The sequence below is a fragment of the Enoplosus armatus genome, chromosome 18 (assembly GCF_043641665.1).
Source record: "Enoplosus armatus isolate fEnoArm2 chromosome 18, fEnoArm2.hap1, whole genome shotgun sequence".
NCBI classification, from domain to species: domain Eukaryota; kingdom Metazoa; phylum Chordata; class Actinopteri; order Centrarchiformes; family Enoplosidae; genus Enoplosus; species Enoplosus armatus.
Window position 1 is genome coordinate 20,046,031 of NC_092197.1, and position 13,986 is coordinate 20,060,016.

The 13,986-nt window shown below is 44.7% G+C and overlaps 1 protein-coding gene across 2 annotated transcripts in view; it reads right to left on the reverse strand.

Moving 5' to 3' along the window:
- Positions 1 to 13,986, reverse strand: part of LOC139301204 (ras-specific guanine nucleotide-releasing factor RalGPS1-like) — a 64,011-nt gene that overhangs the window by 15,758 nt on the left and 34,267 nt on the right. For both annotated transcript variants that reach the window (XM_070924535.1, XM_070924534.1), the window contains 2 exons: positions 5,985 to 6,122; positions 4,417 to 4,510 (listed from right to left, as the gene is read on the reverse strand). In XM_070924535.1, the coding sequence (XP_070780636.1) occupies positions 4,417 to 4,510; positions 5,985 to 6,122 (232 nt within the window). The remainder of the gene's footprint in view (positions 1 to 4,416; positions 4,511 to 5,984; positions 6,123 to 13,986) is intronic.

A 13,986-nucleotide genomic window follows, 5' to 3' on the forward strand; every position in this document is an offset into this window, starting at 1 on the left:
TAATGAAGCTGAAAGAACAACACAGGCTTCATTATCCCACCATAAGGAGGAGACTGGGCAAAACGGTATCCATGGGAGAGTTGCAAGGCGAAAACCACTGCTAAACAAGGCCGACTCACATTTGCCAAATAATTGCCACATTGACGACCCCCTTTTATTTAGAAGACAAGGGTCCCGTTACATCCGACGTGAACCTAACACAGCATTCCACGATGAGAGCATCATACCGACAGTCAGACATGGTGGTAGGGTGATGGCGTGGGGATGTTTCGCCGCTTCAGGACCTGGGCGACTTGCCATAACTGACGTAACCCGTGAGAAAATACTAAGGGAGAACGCCCGGTCATCAGCCCGTGATCTGAAGCTTGGGTTGTGCGCAGCGAGGCAAAGGATCCAAAACGCAAGAGCAGAGTCCGCCTCTGGTTGGCTCAAAAGACACAACATTAAGGTTGTGGAGTGGCCTGGTCAAAGTCCTGACTTGAATCCAGTTGAGTCCAGTTAGGACCTTAAACGGGCGGTTCATGCTCGAGGACCCACCAATGATGGTAGAGCTGCTCGCCAAACGTCCTCCACGGCGATGTGAAAGACTGATCTCCAGTTGTTGGAAGTGTTTGGTTGCAGTTATTTCCGCTAAAGGCGGCACAACCAGTTATTAAGTTAAGGGGGGGCAACTACTTTTTCACATGGGTGATACAGGTGTTGGAGGACTTTTTTCCCTTCGGTAAACGAAATGATCATTTAAAAACTTGTATTTTGCGCTCACTCGGGTTGTCTTATTTTGAAGAGCTGAAACAATTAAGTGCGACAAATATGCCAAAAGAATAGAAGAAATCAGTTGTTGTTAGTAGTGTTGACCGTGAGACACTCTCCTCACTCTTTGAGTCCCTCCTGCTGCCTGCACATGCTCAGTTCGGTCTACCAGCACAGGGAATAGTCCCAATAAATGGGATTCTGCCCCTCATCACCGCATTGGAAAGTATTTATTGAAACACCATAGCTGGAAGGAACTGTGGGTAACATTGTCACTGTAATTAGCGGAGAGTGGGTTTGGTTGTGTTTATGGATGACTGTTTAAAGTGCGGGCTCCAAAGAAACACAGAAGGGGAGTGCCATGCGAACACAATCTGTCACGTGTAATGTCCGCATTACATCATACAATCAGCCTGGTTTCATCTGTTTTCTCTCTTGCCACTGCTGTCATTAGTAATGCTCTGTGCAACACAGCCCAGAAACTATTTTGAAAAGGCCGTCTCATCTGGAAACAGCTGCACTATACCCAGATTTGTAGAAATGAACGGATTCATGTTCTGTTTCTGATTTCACGTTGACCACCTCCAGTGGCATCGCAAGGTGAACCACGATTATACGAGTTATTAAACCTAAGCGTGTTATTTTACATGATTTTGGCTGGATTTGGCGTTACTCATAGAGCATGAAAATCTCAATGTCGCCATGGGATTCTTTCCCTTTGAGCCGCAGTTTGGCAGGAGGCGTGCGGGTGCTCTGGGGGACCAGAAAGAATGAGGTAGACAAGAGCGTGGGCTGGGACTGCCAACTAAAAGTCCGTACAAGTTGCTATCACTGTTGAATTGTGAGCCGTGCTGGCATCATGGCTCTGTGGACGCAAGTGTTGGTCTGTCTGTCGGTTCCCCCACTTTGGTCCACACTGAACTACCTCAACAACTTTAGGGTGGATTGCCCCGAAACTTGTCCAGTACTTTGGTTTATGGCCAAATACCCACCAGCCTCAGCTGTACTTTGTATTTAGTGCTAATTAGCTAATGTTAGCATGCGAATGTGCTAAAATGAGATGATGAACGTGGGAAACATCACACCTGCTATACATCAGAATGTTAGCATTGTGAAGTTAGCGTTTAGCTCAAAGCACCTCTTTCCCTAAGTACAGTATCACAGTGCTGCTAGACTTGTTTTTGTAGTGTATAATAAATAACAGCTGTCAGGTCTCAGGAAGCTGAGACATTTTTGCTGGTGAATTCACTTTTTTCCTCCCCTCCTTTCTTTTTTCTCTCTCGATTCAGTCATAAAACAATTCCATGTGTACCGTCGCTCCTTATTCTAACTGCTTCTGTTGACCTGAGGAAGGTGTAGGCGCCCATGGTCTAACGCAGAAATCCAAACAAAATAAACAGCAGTAGCAGCAACAAACAGTAGGAGTTGCAGTGGCAGCAATGAGCACCTGATCCCTCACCTGCCTCCCACCAACAATCCCTGTAATTTGCACTGGTTGGGGGAAAAGAACAGCACGTAAGGCCTAAAAACTAACAACAAACTAGTGCTCTTTAAGATCCAAGCAATCTTCTATGGCATTGTAGAAGTAAAGGAATGATGTAATCTGCTCTAAAAGAAAAACATGTTCTTTAATAAATATGCAATCATGCTAATACCCTGGTAAGATAAGACACCCTGGTCACGTTTGGTAAATGTTCTTTCGTTAATCAGTGATAGGCTCTACATCCACGGGTACATTGCAAACAGGAAGCGCTAATAGCTAATTTGGTATACTTTCCATGGTGCCAATTTGACAAAATGTCAACAAATATAAGGCTAATGGGGCTGAAGTTGTAGCCCACAGCTAACTCACTGAATCCATGGTGAAACAAAACAGACAATAGAAGTATTCATAGAATAATAACAGGAGTGACAAATCCAGTAATATGAACTTTCTTTTCATGTTGCACTATCAATTTTAACATTACTAAAGCTCAGAATGTCCCATCACTCCTTGCTGCTACACTGACACTCTCCTCTATCCACTCATATACAGATTGGTGGGGAAGGGGTGTTCTTCTGGCAGGTCCGGGGTGGAAGGGGGTGGGGGGGTCACAGTTGTTCCATTTCATTTTGTCCAACAATGGAAAATGGTGCAACAGATACACATACTTTAATGCTTTTCACTGGTGCCTCCGTCATGTTGGACGCAGGCAGCTGACCCCAGAGCAGCTCCTGATTTAACGCTTTATTGACTGACAGAGCTGACGACAGGCCCCCGGGGGGCTCGCCTACGCACACATGTTGCGCGGAAAAGCTCCTCTCACGTTTCAACGTCTGGAAAGTGCATTTCCTCTCCGACTGCAGGTTAACGGTGCCCTCTGAAAGGCTCCGGTCATCCTGCAGGTCCGAGGTCTGTTAGGGTCTCGTAGAAGGGGGTTAAACAGTCTTGAACATTGATCCTTCCGAAAGGTTACCGTGAATGTTCTCAAAACGACGGCCGCGAGAATAGATTTTAGAGAGAAAAACTGTTCCAAAACCAACTAGAAGGCAAGAAAAGATGAATCCATATCCAGATATGTAGCAATTAAAGCTGCGCTAACGAGACGAGACAGGAGTTCCCCTCGGCTCTACAGAGCATTTCAGCCTCTTTCAGCTCATCGTTTTGGGTTTCATGGCCCTTAAAAACCCGTGCACTCGTCAAACTAGCGGCTAGCTGGCGAACACAGAGTAGCATTTATAGCAGCTACTGCAAAGAGCCGGACATTCTTCTAGGGAGTTGGTGGAAACCAAAGCAGAGCTGGGAGGAGGAGAGTGAATATTGGACTCACACGACCCCGAACGAATGCTAATGTTGCCCCCCTACATGTGTAAATATACGTGTTGCTTCCTGCTTTCTTACAGCGCAGTTTCTGCTCGGTCCCCGCTTTGCTTACACTCTTTTGCTGATACCCTTGTTTTTTGTGGATCCGGGATACTTATAAATGACCGGGACTTTAATTTATATATTCACTATGAGAGAAGGCTTGCCCCTGTAGATGATGTAAGAAGTGTCTTGGAAGTCCATTCATTCATTCATTTACGCACTAAGGGTGTTTCCCTGTTCCCTATTTAACAAAGTGTTTCAGTAGAACAAGTACAGAAGAGCCGCAAAGTCAGCAAACTGATTCAATAATAAATTATTAATTAGCTAGCCAACATTACACCACCGTAAACTGCTGGAGTGCAGTGACTTGATTAAGGGTGTGATTTACTGCTCGTGAATTCAGCTTTCAAACTGAGAGAGGAATAATGTGTGATTTCTCCTCTCAAAAGTGAAATAATCTTGCTTCAAGTCTTGCCAACACAGAGTGCGAACATCAAGTGCTAAACCCAAACTGTCAAGAGTGGTGGGGCAGACAGACAAGACCTAGTTCTGAGCGGAGGATCTGAGACGCTGCCTGAGAAAGTCATCAGTGCCGGCTGGATGAAGGAACTCCCTGTGGAGAAAGATAAAACCAGCTGCCTGTCCTTTTCCCCTCCTGCACCCCCCCCCCCGCCCCCTTTAATTTCACGCCTAACCTCCGTGTTTCCATGTGCTAGAGAAAAGCTCTCATTGTGACCAAAGTGGACGGAGTTTTGAGTCCATGTCTTGGTAACGTGGCCCATCAGAGGAGGAGTGTCCACAATCACTGAGGTGAAACTTACTTGAAGTTGTCGTCCTCGACAAACTTCTGGAGCTCCTCGATGTAGCGAACTGACAACAGATACTTCTGGACATGTGGCAGGGTCACCAAGTGATCTGAAGGAAAGACAGGGTTAGAAGAAGAAGTCACTCCCAAGTAGTATGGAATCATTTTGACTACCTCCCTCAGTGTGCGATCAAAAAAGTGCACAAAAACAACAACAACAGGAGAATACAAATAGAAAGAAAATTGTTTGCACGTTCTTGGAATTCATGCCTATTTGGGCGATCAGCAACATCACCCTCTTGATCTGGTCTTTGAGGTAAGGAGGAAAAACTGTGGACAGTGTTTGAGGACAACAGAGCGCTGCCGGAACGAGTCCTAAAACCCGGAAATGAGTCAGCATGGGTTAGGGTTACAGACACTTCCGGTTCCCTCGTCTGGAAGTCAGCGGGTTTCTTTGAATGGGTTTTTGGTTAGATGCCTGAAATAAGGTCTGTGGTTAACACAAGCTGAAGAGATTTCAACGTTTTGTTCTCCGACATAAAATACGTCAGTAGATGCCCCCCACTCATGAACTTTGAAGCTTTTACATGTCTTAAAAAAGGCGGCTAAATGAGACGACTACATTAACGTCTTCACGCCGAACTCGGAAAGTCATCTACTCACTAGTTGTGTTTGTACTCTACATCTATCTGTCTATATATCTATATCTCTCTATATTCTCTTCAAAGTGAAGCTTAGCGGTGGTGACGTTGAAGTAATGTGATCATGGTGTAGTTCGTTTGTAGCCTAACGTTAGCTTTTTTACTTCTGGCGATTCCGTTAACGCTTCAAAAATCCTAAAAGTGGCGTTCATTAGTGAAGATTATCTCGCTCAACAAAACCTGTATCATAAACTTTTAATCCCATTGGCTTTTAGTCGAGGGGAACCAGGGCGATGCTAACTTCTGGGTTAGCCAACAAAAATACGTCGTCCCTGCAGCGCTCTGTACTCTGTACGACATTAGTCTACTTAAAGCTTGGGGTCTATATCTACGCTTTTTTGTTTGTTTTTTCTGCAATCTGCCTGTTTCAGATGTCGATGTCGGTTTTGTTTTCTTGCTTCTTTCCAGTATTCCTTTTCTTATCTTTTTGTACATGTTGGTGTCTTGAGATGCTTATGTCAATGTCTTGTCTGATAAATGAAATATCTCTATGAATAAAGTGTTAAAAATTAAAAAAAAAAAAAAAAGCTGCGGGGGTCATAAACTTTTTTTTATCTTGGGACCAAATATTGAGATTTTGATGTGTCCCAGGGACCCAAGCTCATTAAAACATATTGAACCATCACAATATCTATATTTACCACCTGTACTTATGTCACATAATGACACTTGAGCAAGTGCCACCTGCTGAAGAAGGCTGTAGGGTATGGCTGAAAGCCACGGCAATAGCCAAGTAAGTGAACCTTGAGTTTAGAAATTTATTTTTTTGAACTCTTCATGTTTTGGTCTAGAAACACCAAATCAAGTATAATATTACATTAAATCAACAATCTCAAGCAAGCAGGCACTGTACTGTTTCTACTGGATAATGTTACTTGTTTACCATAGTTACATGACATCTGCAGGTCGGAGATGACCCTCAGAAGGTTGTTCATCTGATTGGTCCGCTGCTCCGTCTCTATGATGCTATCTGACGCGGGATAGGCCGAGTCGATGTAGATCATGTCCAACAGGTAGATCCCTGGAGGAGACAGCACACGACCGGCGGCTCACATTTAAAAACACACCCACATCATTTCAAGGAAAGAATATGCGGCCTTCATGAAAACCTCTATGGGCAGAGAACACTCATGACCAAGGAATAGTGTGCTCCCTCGGAAGCATTAACGTAATTGGAGTAATAATGAAACGTACTGTACGGAACTTGGGAAAAGAAGTCGCGGTAAGGTCATTAAAAACATTCAGATTTTCAAGACATCTCGCCAGAGGCCTGCAGGTGAAAATTAGCCGGCCTGGTGTTCAGAGAAGCGCTGATTAACGTGCGGCGTCGTCCTTATGAATGGCCGTTAGTTTTCCAGGCCCCATGTCATGGGTGAAAATGTTGGGTTAAGGAGAAATATTTAACCTGATAGCGGAAGCTACAGGGGCTGTCAAGGGGGTTCAACGTATTCCTTAGGCGCCGTAAGTATCCACGCACAATTTGGACAGGTGTTGTAAAGACACAGCATGTTTCTCTGGACTCTGGAAGTGTTGGGATGGACGAGCTGAGAGACACTGCCATCCTTAAGGCGGGTGGTGGTGGTGGTGGTGGGGAAAGACAGGCTACTATGCATCTTATAGGTCGGTTGATTATGAATGGACATAGCAATGATTTTACTCATAGATACGTGAGGCATGCATATTATTATTTAGCATTAATTTACCTCTCTTACACCTCTTTATGTCTTTGGATACTAGCTGGGACATTTTTGGTGCCAGGATATGCCAAGGAATGTCTCCGAGGAGGCATTTGAATGAAAAAAAAACCTTTTTATTCAAGTGGAAGGGTTGCATGTGTGATTTCTAGCATCTATTACCAAGGACAGAAAGAAAAAAAAACAAAAAACAGTGCACTGCACGTGTCAAAAAAAACCTGGAAAACAAATGTTGAGTCACCAACTTTCCTACAATTTGTCTTAATTACTCCGTACTCACTGTTGCTAAATACCAGACTGGAAAGTCACCGCTGTATGCACAACATATTACCGGTTTCAACCAGAAACGTGTCCAGCTGTTTAACAAACAAATCAGTACAGGGCCTACGCACCGCCACAAATTAAAACCTGACCAGTGCCAACGATACCAATAATATCTCAACATCCGACAGTTTTCCAAACTAAACAAATATTCAGTGCTGCCCCTGAACTGTGCTCACGTTTGGGTGGAAAAACCTCGTTGGACACCATCTTTTCCACCGAAAAAAAACCGCACCAATTCAATTCTATTAGGGTTGGCTGCATGGAGCAGGGTGGTCCGCCATGTTCAGCGGCAGGAGACTGAACTCCCGCCTGAGATAACAGGCTTTCATGAAGTAATTCATTAAAAAACACAACACGTGGCTAACTGTAACATCCCTGGTTTGAATCGGATCAGGGACCTGTGTTGCACGCCACCCCGTCTGCCCTCACAAATCTTGACTGATTCTCTACGCCATAATTTGTTTTTTAAAAAGCTGTCTGCTGTCATCTATTTGGTGGTATTTAATATTCGATATTACCATTATTGTTGACTCGCAGCGTTTCATTAAAGTGTAATTAGTGAGCACCCGATGAAGGGTTTTTACCCACATTTTACGTCCACGCTGGTACAATGCTGGCGGCTTTGTTTACAAGTAACAAATCTTCCCTCTGATGTTTGCGGTCACGCAGAGAGCATCTTTCCCGAACTCAACTAAAAGCTGCAAAACCGAGACGGACGAAAAAACTGCTAATTTGGGGGTTTCAAGTTACATAACATTGGTTAGGCGCTGTTCATGGTGGCCCGGGAAAGCCCAGCCACAGTGCAAGCTGGCGGAGCAGGAACACATGGAGAAAAAACAAAACAAAAAACATACACCACATATGGGAATACTAAGCGTGCATGTAGAAATACCCCGCAAAATACAGGAAGTTCTCTTTGACGCCCCAATTATCAGTTAACGTCAGCCATCAACGGTTTGAATTAAACTAGATTCAGATATGAGCTTCAAAAGGTACGGAGGACAATTCATGTGGATTGATTGCTTTTGTATTTTTTTATTTTATTTCGGGCATCATAAATACCGGTGTGTTTACCCTATGCTTGGAGAATTGTAGTGTAAGCAGTAGTAGTGGCGCACAATTTGAAATTCAGTAATTACGTTCCAGTTACTAATGTGTTAGCTTAGCTTAACTCCCGGTGTGTAAACCCTCGCCGCTTCACTGCGAGGTTTCGGGACTTCTGGAGAGCTTGTGCGCCGCCGCGGAGGCTAACGTTAAGCTAGCTGTCGACGGTCAGTAAATGCCACGTGTGGCCCGTGGGCGTCTTTGATGGAGTCATGTAATTACGTTTTGTTTTTTTTAGTTTTTATGAGCAATGTGTGATTTGTTATTTTCCCCCAGATGCTTCACCATTCCCACAACCCAACATAACGGTATCCCACAATTCCCCCATTCCGTCTTCGACTTCGCCAGTCCCCTCCACTCTGCAAAATAAACAAAGGAACGCCACGTTGCTTTGTCAGTATGTTTGGTGAATGAATTTCCCTTCCCCTTTCATGCAACCTGAAAGTATCACAATGAATCCCAATCACGGTCAGATTGGCCCCATGTACACTTGGCCCTCCTCCAGCCCAGGAGGAGCTGGTCATGCACCTGGGGCTGGTCGGTAACCGCCAAAAAAACACCAGAAGAAGAACCTTTAGCACTTTAGCGGTTTGCATGAACTCACCTCATTTATGAACCACTTAGCAAGACAAAAGATCACGTATAGATCCCCCACGTGGATCAGCGCTCAATACTGCCACACGGGTCATTCAGCGGTTGAACTGATCGGGGATCTGATGAACGCTACAGCGGCTTGGTGTGCCTCTTATTGTATATTGCATGTGTGGAAATCGCCACCACATATGGAGGGGGTTTGAGCAATCGTCTTGAATGCTTCTCGGATGCGTTTACACTTAGCTGGAACTGACTCGGTGTAAATGGGGTCTTAGCGTACGCTTGCTTTGCGCGAGTGCATTCATAACAGTTGTAGAGAGTTCTTAACTCCTGAATATGTGAAATAAATGATCTTCAGTCAAATTAAATTAATTTAAAAAAAAAAGGAAGAAGGAGGAGGAAAACCTTCCACGTATGTCATTTCATAAGTATAATTGAATAAGAACGACATACCCAACGCTACACTAAACAACAGCATGCATAAAATGATATAGTGGCTATATCAGTAAAGAAATGAAAGCACTGTGGTCAGTTAACATTGTTCACTCTGATGTGAGGGCTCTGGTAGCAGCAACCTACTGTGTCTAATAACCGACTGACTGTTCTGCCCGATTGGGCTTTAAGTACCACACTGAAACCCTGAACTAATGACTCGCAGCTGCTAAACTCATTACATGCGAGAGCTGCAGCTGAAGACCCCACTGTGGTTAGCTAGTTGACTGATTAGTAGACATCAATAAATTCCATCCATGTTTTCTTTTTCTTTTTTCTTTTTCAGGCTGTAAATGTTAATCTCCTGATTTATGTTACAAAGAAATCTGACGGTATTCTTGCCATCATTAAAGGCGGAATGAGTAGGATTTGTCGGTTGCCGTTTGTAAACAGAACTTTCAGAGCTGGGCCCCCTCCTCCCGGCTCGTAGCTTCCTCTTGGATGCTGCTTATGATCTGGCACCTGGTTGCTACGTTTTTTACACATATAGACACCCCCACGACTTCTAATGGGCCAGAAGTGATGATTCTTGATTTTAGGAAAATCCTACTCATTCTGCCTTTAAAGGTCCCATATAGTAGAAAGTGAGCTCTCCATGTGTTGTTTGATTATAAAGCAGGTCTCGGTGCTGTATAAATACTGGGAAAGTATCAAAACGCTCAGTCCACAGAGAAATGAAACACAGCCCGTATTCAGACACTGTGCCTTTAAATGAGCCGTCAGGACTTCCTGTGAGGTTGTGATGTCACAATTATACAATCACACTCAGCCACGCCCCCGAGCAGGTCATCTGCTCCTGGCACAGCACCACCCACCAAGTACAGGGACGCTCATCCACCCGCTCAGTCTGTCTCAGTTATTGGAGCGCTCTGCTCAGGAACTACTCTTCAAGTGTTTGGAGGTTGTTCAGTTTGTGTAAAACGGCTTGTTTCAGACAGAGGGGGGGGGGGGGCTGAGGGGCTGCATGAAGGGCCAGGAGGAGATGCATAAGGACTTTTTCTGAACTGTGAATCATGCAGAGCTGCTCTAGTGGACTCCCAGAATAAAAATACAGAGCTGGAAACGAGCATGATATGGGACCTTTAACAACTCATTGGACACAGGCCAATTCCCATATCTTTGAAACAAGCACCACTTCTCAGGACTTTCTCAGGTCTCTCAAGGTCTCAGCAACCTCTTTGTAGGGCGGCAAACAGCGATTACTTAGTCTATTAGTCTATAAAATAAAATATAAAATAAATTAAAAATAATTCCCCCGAGCCCAAAGTGACGCCTCCAAAACCCCAAAGACTCTTGGAAGAAAAAAGAAAAAGCAGCAGATCCTCACATTTAAGAAGCTGGAGCCGGCAAACGTTTGACACTTTTGCTTGACGGTTTATCGATTATCAAAATAGCTGGCAACTCATTTTTCATTTTTTTCTTTGCAATCATTGCAGTAATCGTTGCAGCTCTGCTGTATTGTCGCATGTTTTGTTGTCTAAGTAAAGCATGCAAGTTGTGTACCAGCAATTCATTGACCACTGAAGGGAACAGAAGTGATTTTCTCAATTCCAGTCTGTTTTTACTCTTTTTGAAAACATATTACAGACGCATCATAAAATCAGTAGTTTCCCACAGCCTATTACTCTGTGGGAATCTCCACTAACTGTGTGCGTGCACTTTGATCAAGAGCAGATGTGGGGGGGGGGGTTCTCCAGGACCACATCTCCAGCACAGGGAACCAAGCTATTACACTTGTAGATCAACTCAGGACAACGCAGCAAGTAGCCAAGACATGACGCTGGAGGTCTTTAAAGGGTGTCTGGTGGTCCTACAAGTGGACGCTAGACGCTGGCACCTCCAGGGTTAGGAAAACCAGGATAAACAGACCCACGTGGCTCCTTATAACAATTACCAAGGATTCTACTGTGCACAAGGGCACTATAAGCTGAAGTTAGTTTTATTGAACATTTAACAGGAGGTAAGAGATGTCGGAAATCTTGACCGGGCAGTCTGTATGGGACCGAGATCAGAGAGCGTCTGCGGCAAAATACCCATTACCTCAGTTCTTCCTTAAGGCCGCTGCATGCCGCGGTGGTTACCAGGCACCGAAAGCGCCTTAATGCAAACATCCACGGTGGCATCGTCGTGATTTAAGTGCAGGGCTGCCACATGCTTCTTGAACTTGTGCAAGTGTAAGGATGACACGTGTTTGTCATGCCTTTGAAGCTGGGCTACCGGGCTGGACTACCAACCGGTAATATGCACTACTGAAGGTCACCTAATGTTGTTGTTAAAAACTACTTTAAAGACCTTCATCATTCAACTTGATGTTGTGCTTAAAAAGGTCCATATTCCCAATTCACCCTGGTGACACTGTACGTCACAAATCTGCGAAACAAATGTGAAAGAATGTGGGGGGGAAAAAAACATTAACAAGATGGGCAACAATATTAAGTACCTTCGAGAGGAATTCAGATTCCACTGCTCTGCTAAAAGATCACCCAAACGGTGAAAGAAAAAGGAAAAAAAATAGAGAAAACCTCTCTGCAGGATGTTGGATCAAGTCAGGGTGGTCAACTTTTTGCCCCAGGGCGCTCAAGCAGGATAATCTGGCCCTGCTAAGCTGACAGTTTGCCCTGGCTTCCTCTGTGCTGAACAAATCCAGGATATACAAATCCTGGAACTATACTGAAAGCACAGAGATGAACATGCTCATCTGAACAAAAAAAAAAAGAAGCAAATTTTCCCAAAATGTCAGTGTTGCTTTAAAATCCAAGAACAAGAGGCCAAGTATACTTTAGTGGCTGCAGACAGAGGCAACGTTGCACACACTGGGGGATGATGCATGTTCAAGCCTTCGTCCGGAGTAGGGCTTTAAGCTGCTTAAAGGCCCCATATTGTAGAAAGTGAGCTCTCCACGTCTTGTGCGATTATAAAGCAGGTCTGGGTGCTGTATAAATACTGGGAAAGCATCAAAACGGTCAGTCCACGGAGAAATGAAGCACAGCCCGTATTCAGACACTGCGCCTTTAAACGAGCCGTCGAGACTTCCGTAAGGTTGTGATGTCACAACTATACAGCCACACACCCCAGCAGGTCACCTGCTCCAATCACAGCACGCCGACAAAGTAGTTATTGGAGCACTCTCCTCAGGACTACTCTTCAAGTGTTTGGAGGAAGACAGGAGGAGACACATAAGGACTTTTTTTTTCAACTGTGAATCATGCAAACATGGACTGGCCTGCTCCACCTCCAATCCTGAGGGTCAAACACCGTCACTTTTAACACCGTCATGATGGAATCCAAGCCATTTGACTCAAATACACTGAAACTCGTGTAACCGTTAAGGTGGCCTTCAGAGTTTAATAAAGGTTTGTGCTTTACCGCCTCATGCATCATTCTCTACTGCTGAGGAACATTATATATAGCCAGGACTTCTACAAACAAAGGTTAGCTGGGACGTAGCATTTAGGTGCACAAGCAGTGATATCTACACGTCAACATAGGATGTGGAAAATGGGGGGTGGGGGGGGGCAGACATAACATTTTATAAGGCGTTGGAAAACACCAGAGGGCACAGGTGGACGTGCTGGGGAATGTGCATTCATAAAAAAGTTACAGGACTCCCAATAAACCGGGGAGCACACCCGCACTTGCACCTGGAGAGTATCTGACGGGGGTTCGGCAGATGTATTCATCAACGTCATTCGGACATTTCACTGGGGGAGGAGAGCGTAGCTGTCCTGCAGATATCGGTGGCGTTTTCCACTGAAAAAGGTACTGATCCTTGTCCTGAACCCTGAAACCCTGGTCACTTCCCACGTAACATTCTCTCATTTTTCCTGAGAATATTTGCACATTTCTAGTTGTGGGACTTTTCAAGTTCTCCGGTACGATACGCGTTCCTACGCCGCCTTGTGCGCCAACACATGGATAGAGGAGGGCGTCAGTGTTTAAGTGACACAAGAACCATGTCGATAACAGATTTTGAAATGACCCAAAAACGTGATTTTAAAAAGGTAACAGTGATAGATTTCACTCCCACAGCTTTTTGTCTTTTTTTCTTATTTCCCTTCGGGATGAATTTTCGACAATACTTTGGGTGATTTTTCAAGGGGAGTGCATGGTTGCAGTGGAGGGAGTCAGTAAGTAGTGGGGGGTTCCGCCTGAGACCCATTACATTTTGGTGATTGAATGAAAAGTCGTGCTGCTGTTAGTAACCGTGGATGTACAGACAGCCATCGAAGGAAAACGTCTGAACTTGATCTTGATGATGTTTCTTTACGCCATTTCCGACCAGATTTATTTACGTTCATCCTCAAAAGGACATCAGAACCAGCCGTCACTGACGGGGGGGGGGGGGGGGGGCGCATTCTCCAGGACGGGGTGCCACAAAATAATAATAGCACTTTGTCAACCTTGATACCTTTGCTCAACCTCTGTGGCCATCAAGAACGTAACCTAATGGCTTTGTATTTGTATCAACAGCTTCTTGACCAGAGGCTAGCATAGATTAGCATATCACGGAATATCCCATTAAGGCAAACTCATTTGTATGATTTTGTTTCAGTTGGATGTTTTGCTGCAATCGTGTTATCTTTCAGCTCAGTTCTCCCAACCACACCTCGAATCATCCTGCCAAGACTGATTGTTCAAGTTCATTGACGACAGTTCTCTCCGATCTTTGATCACCTT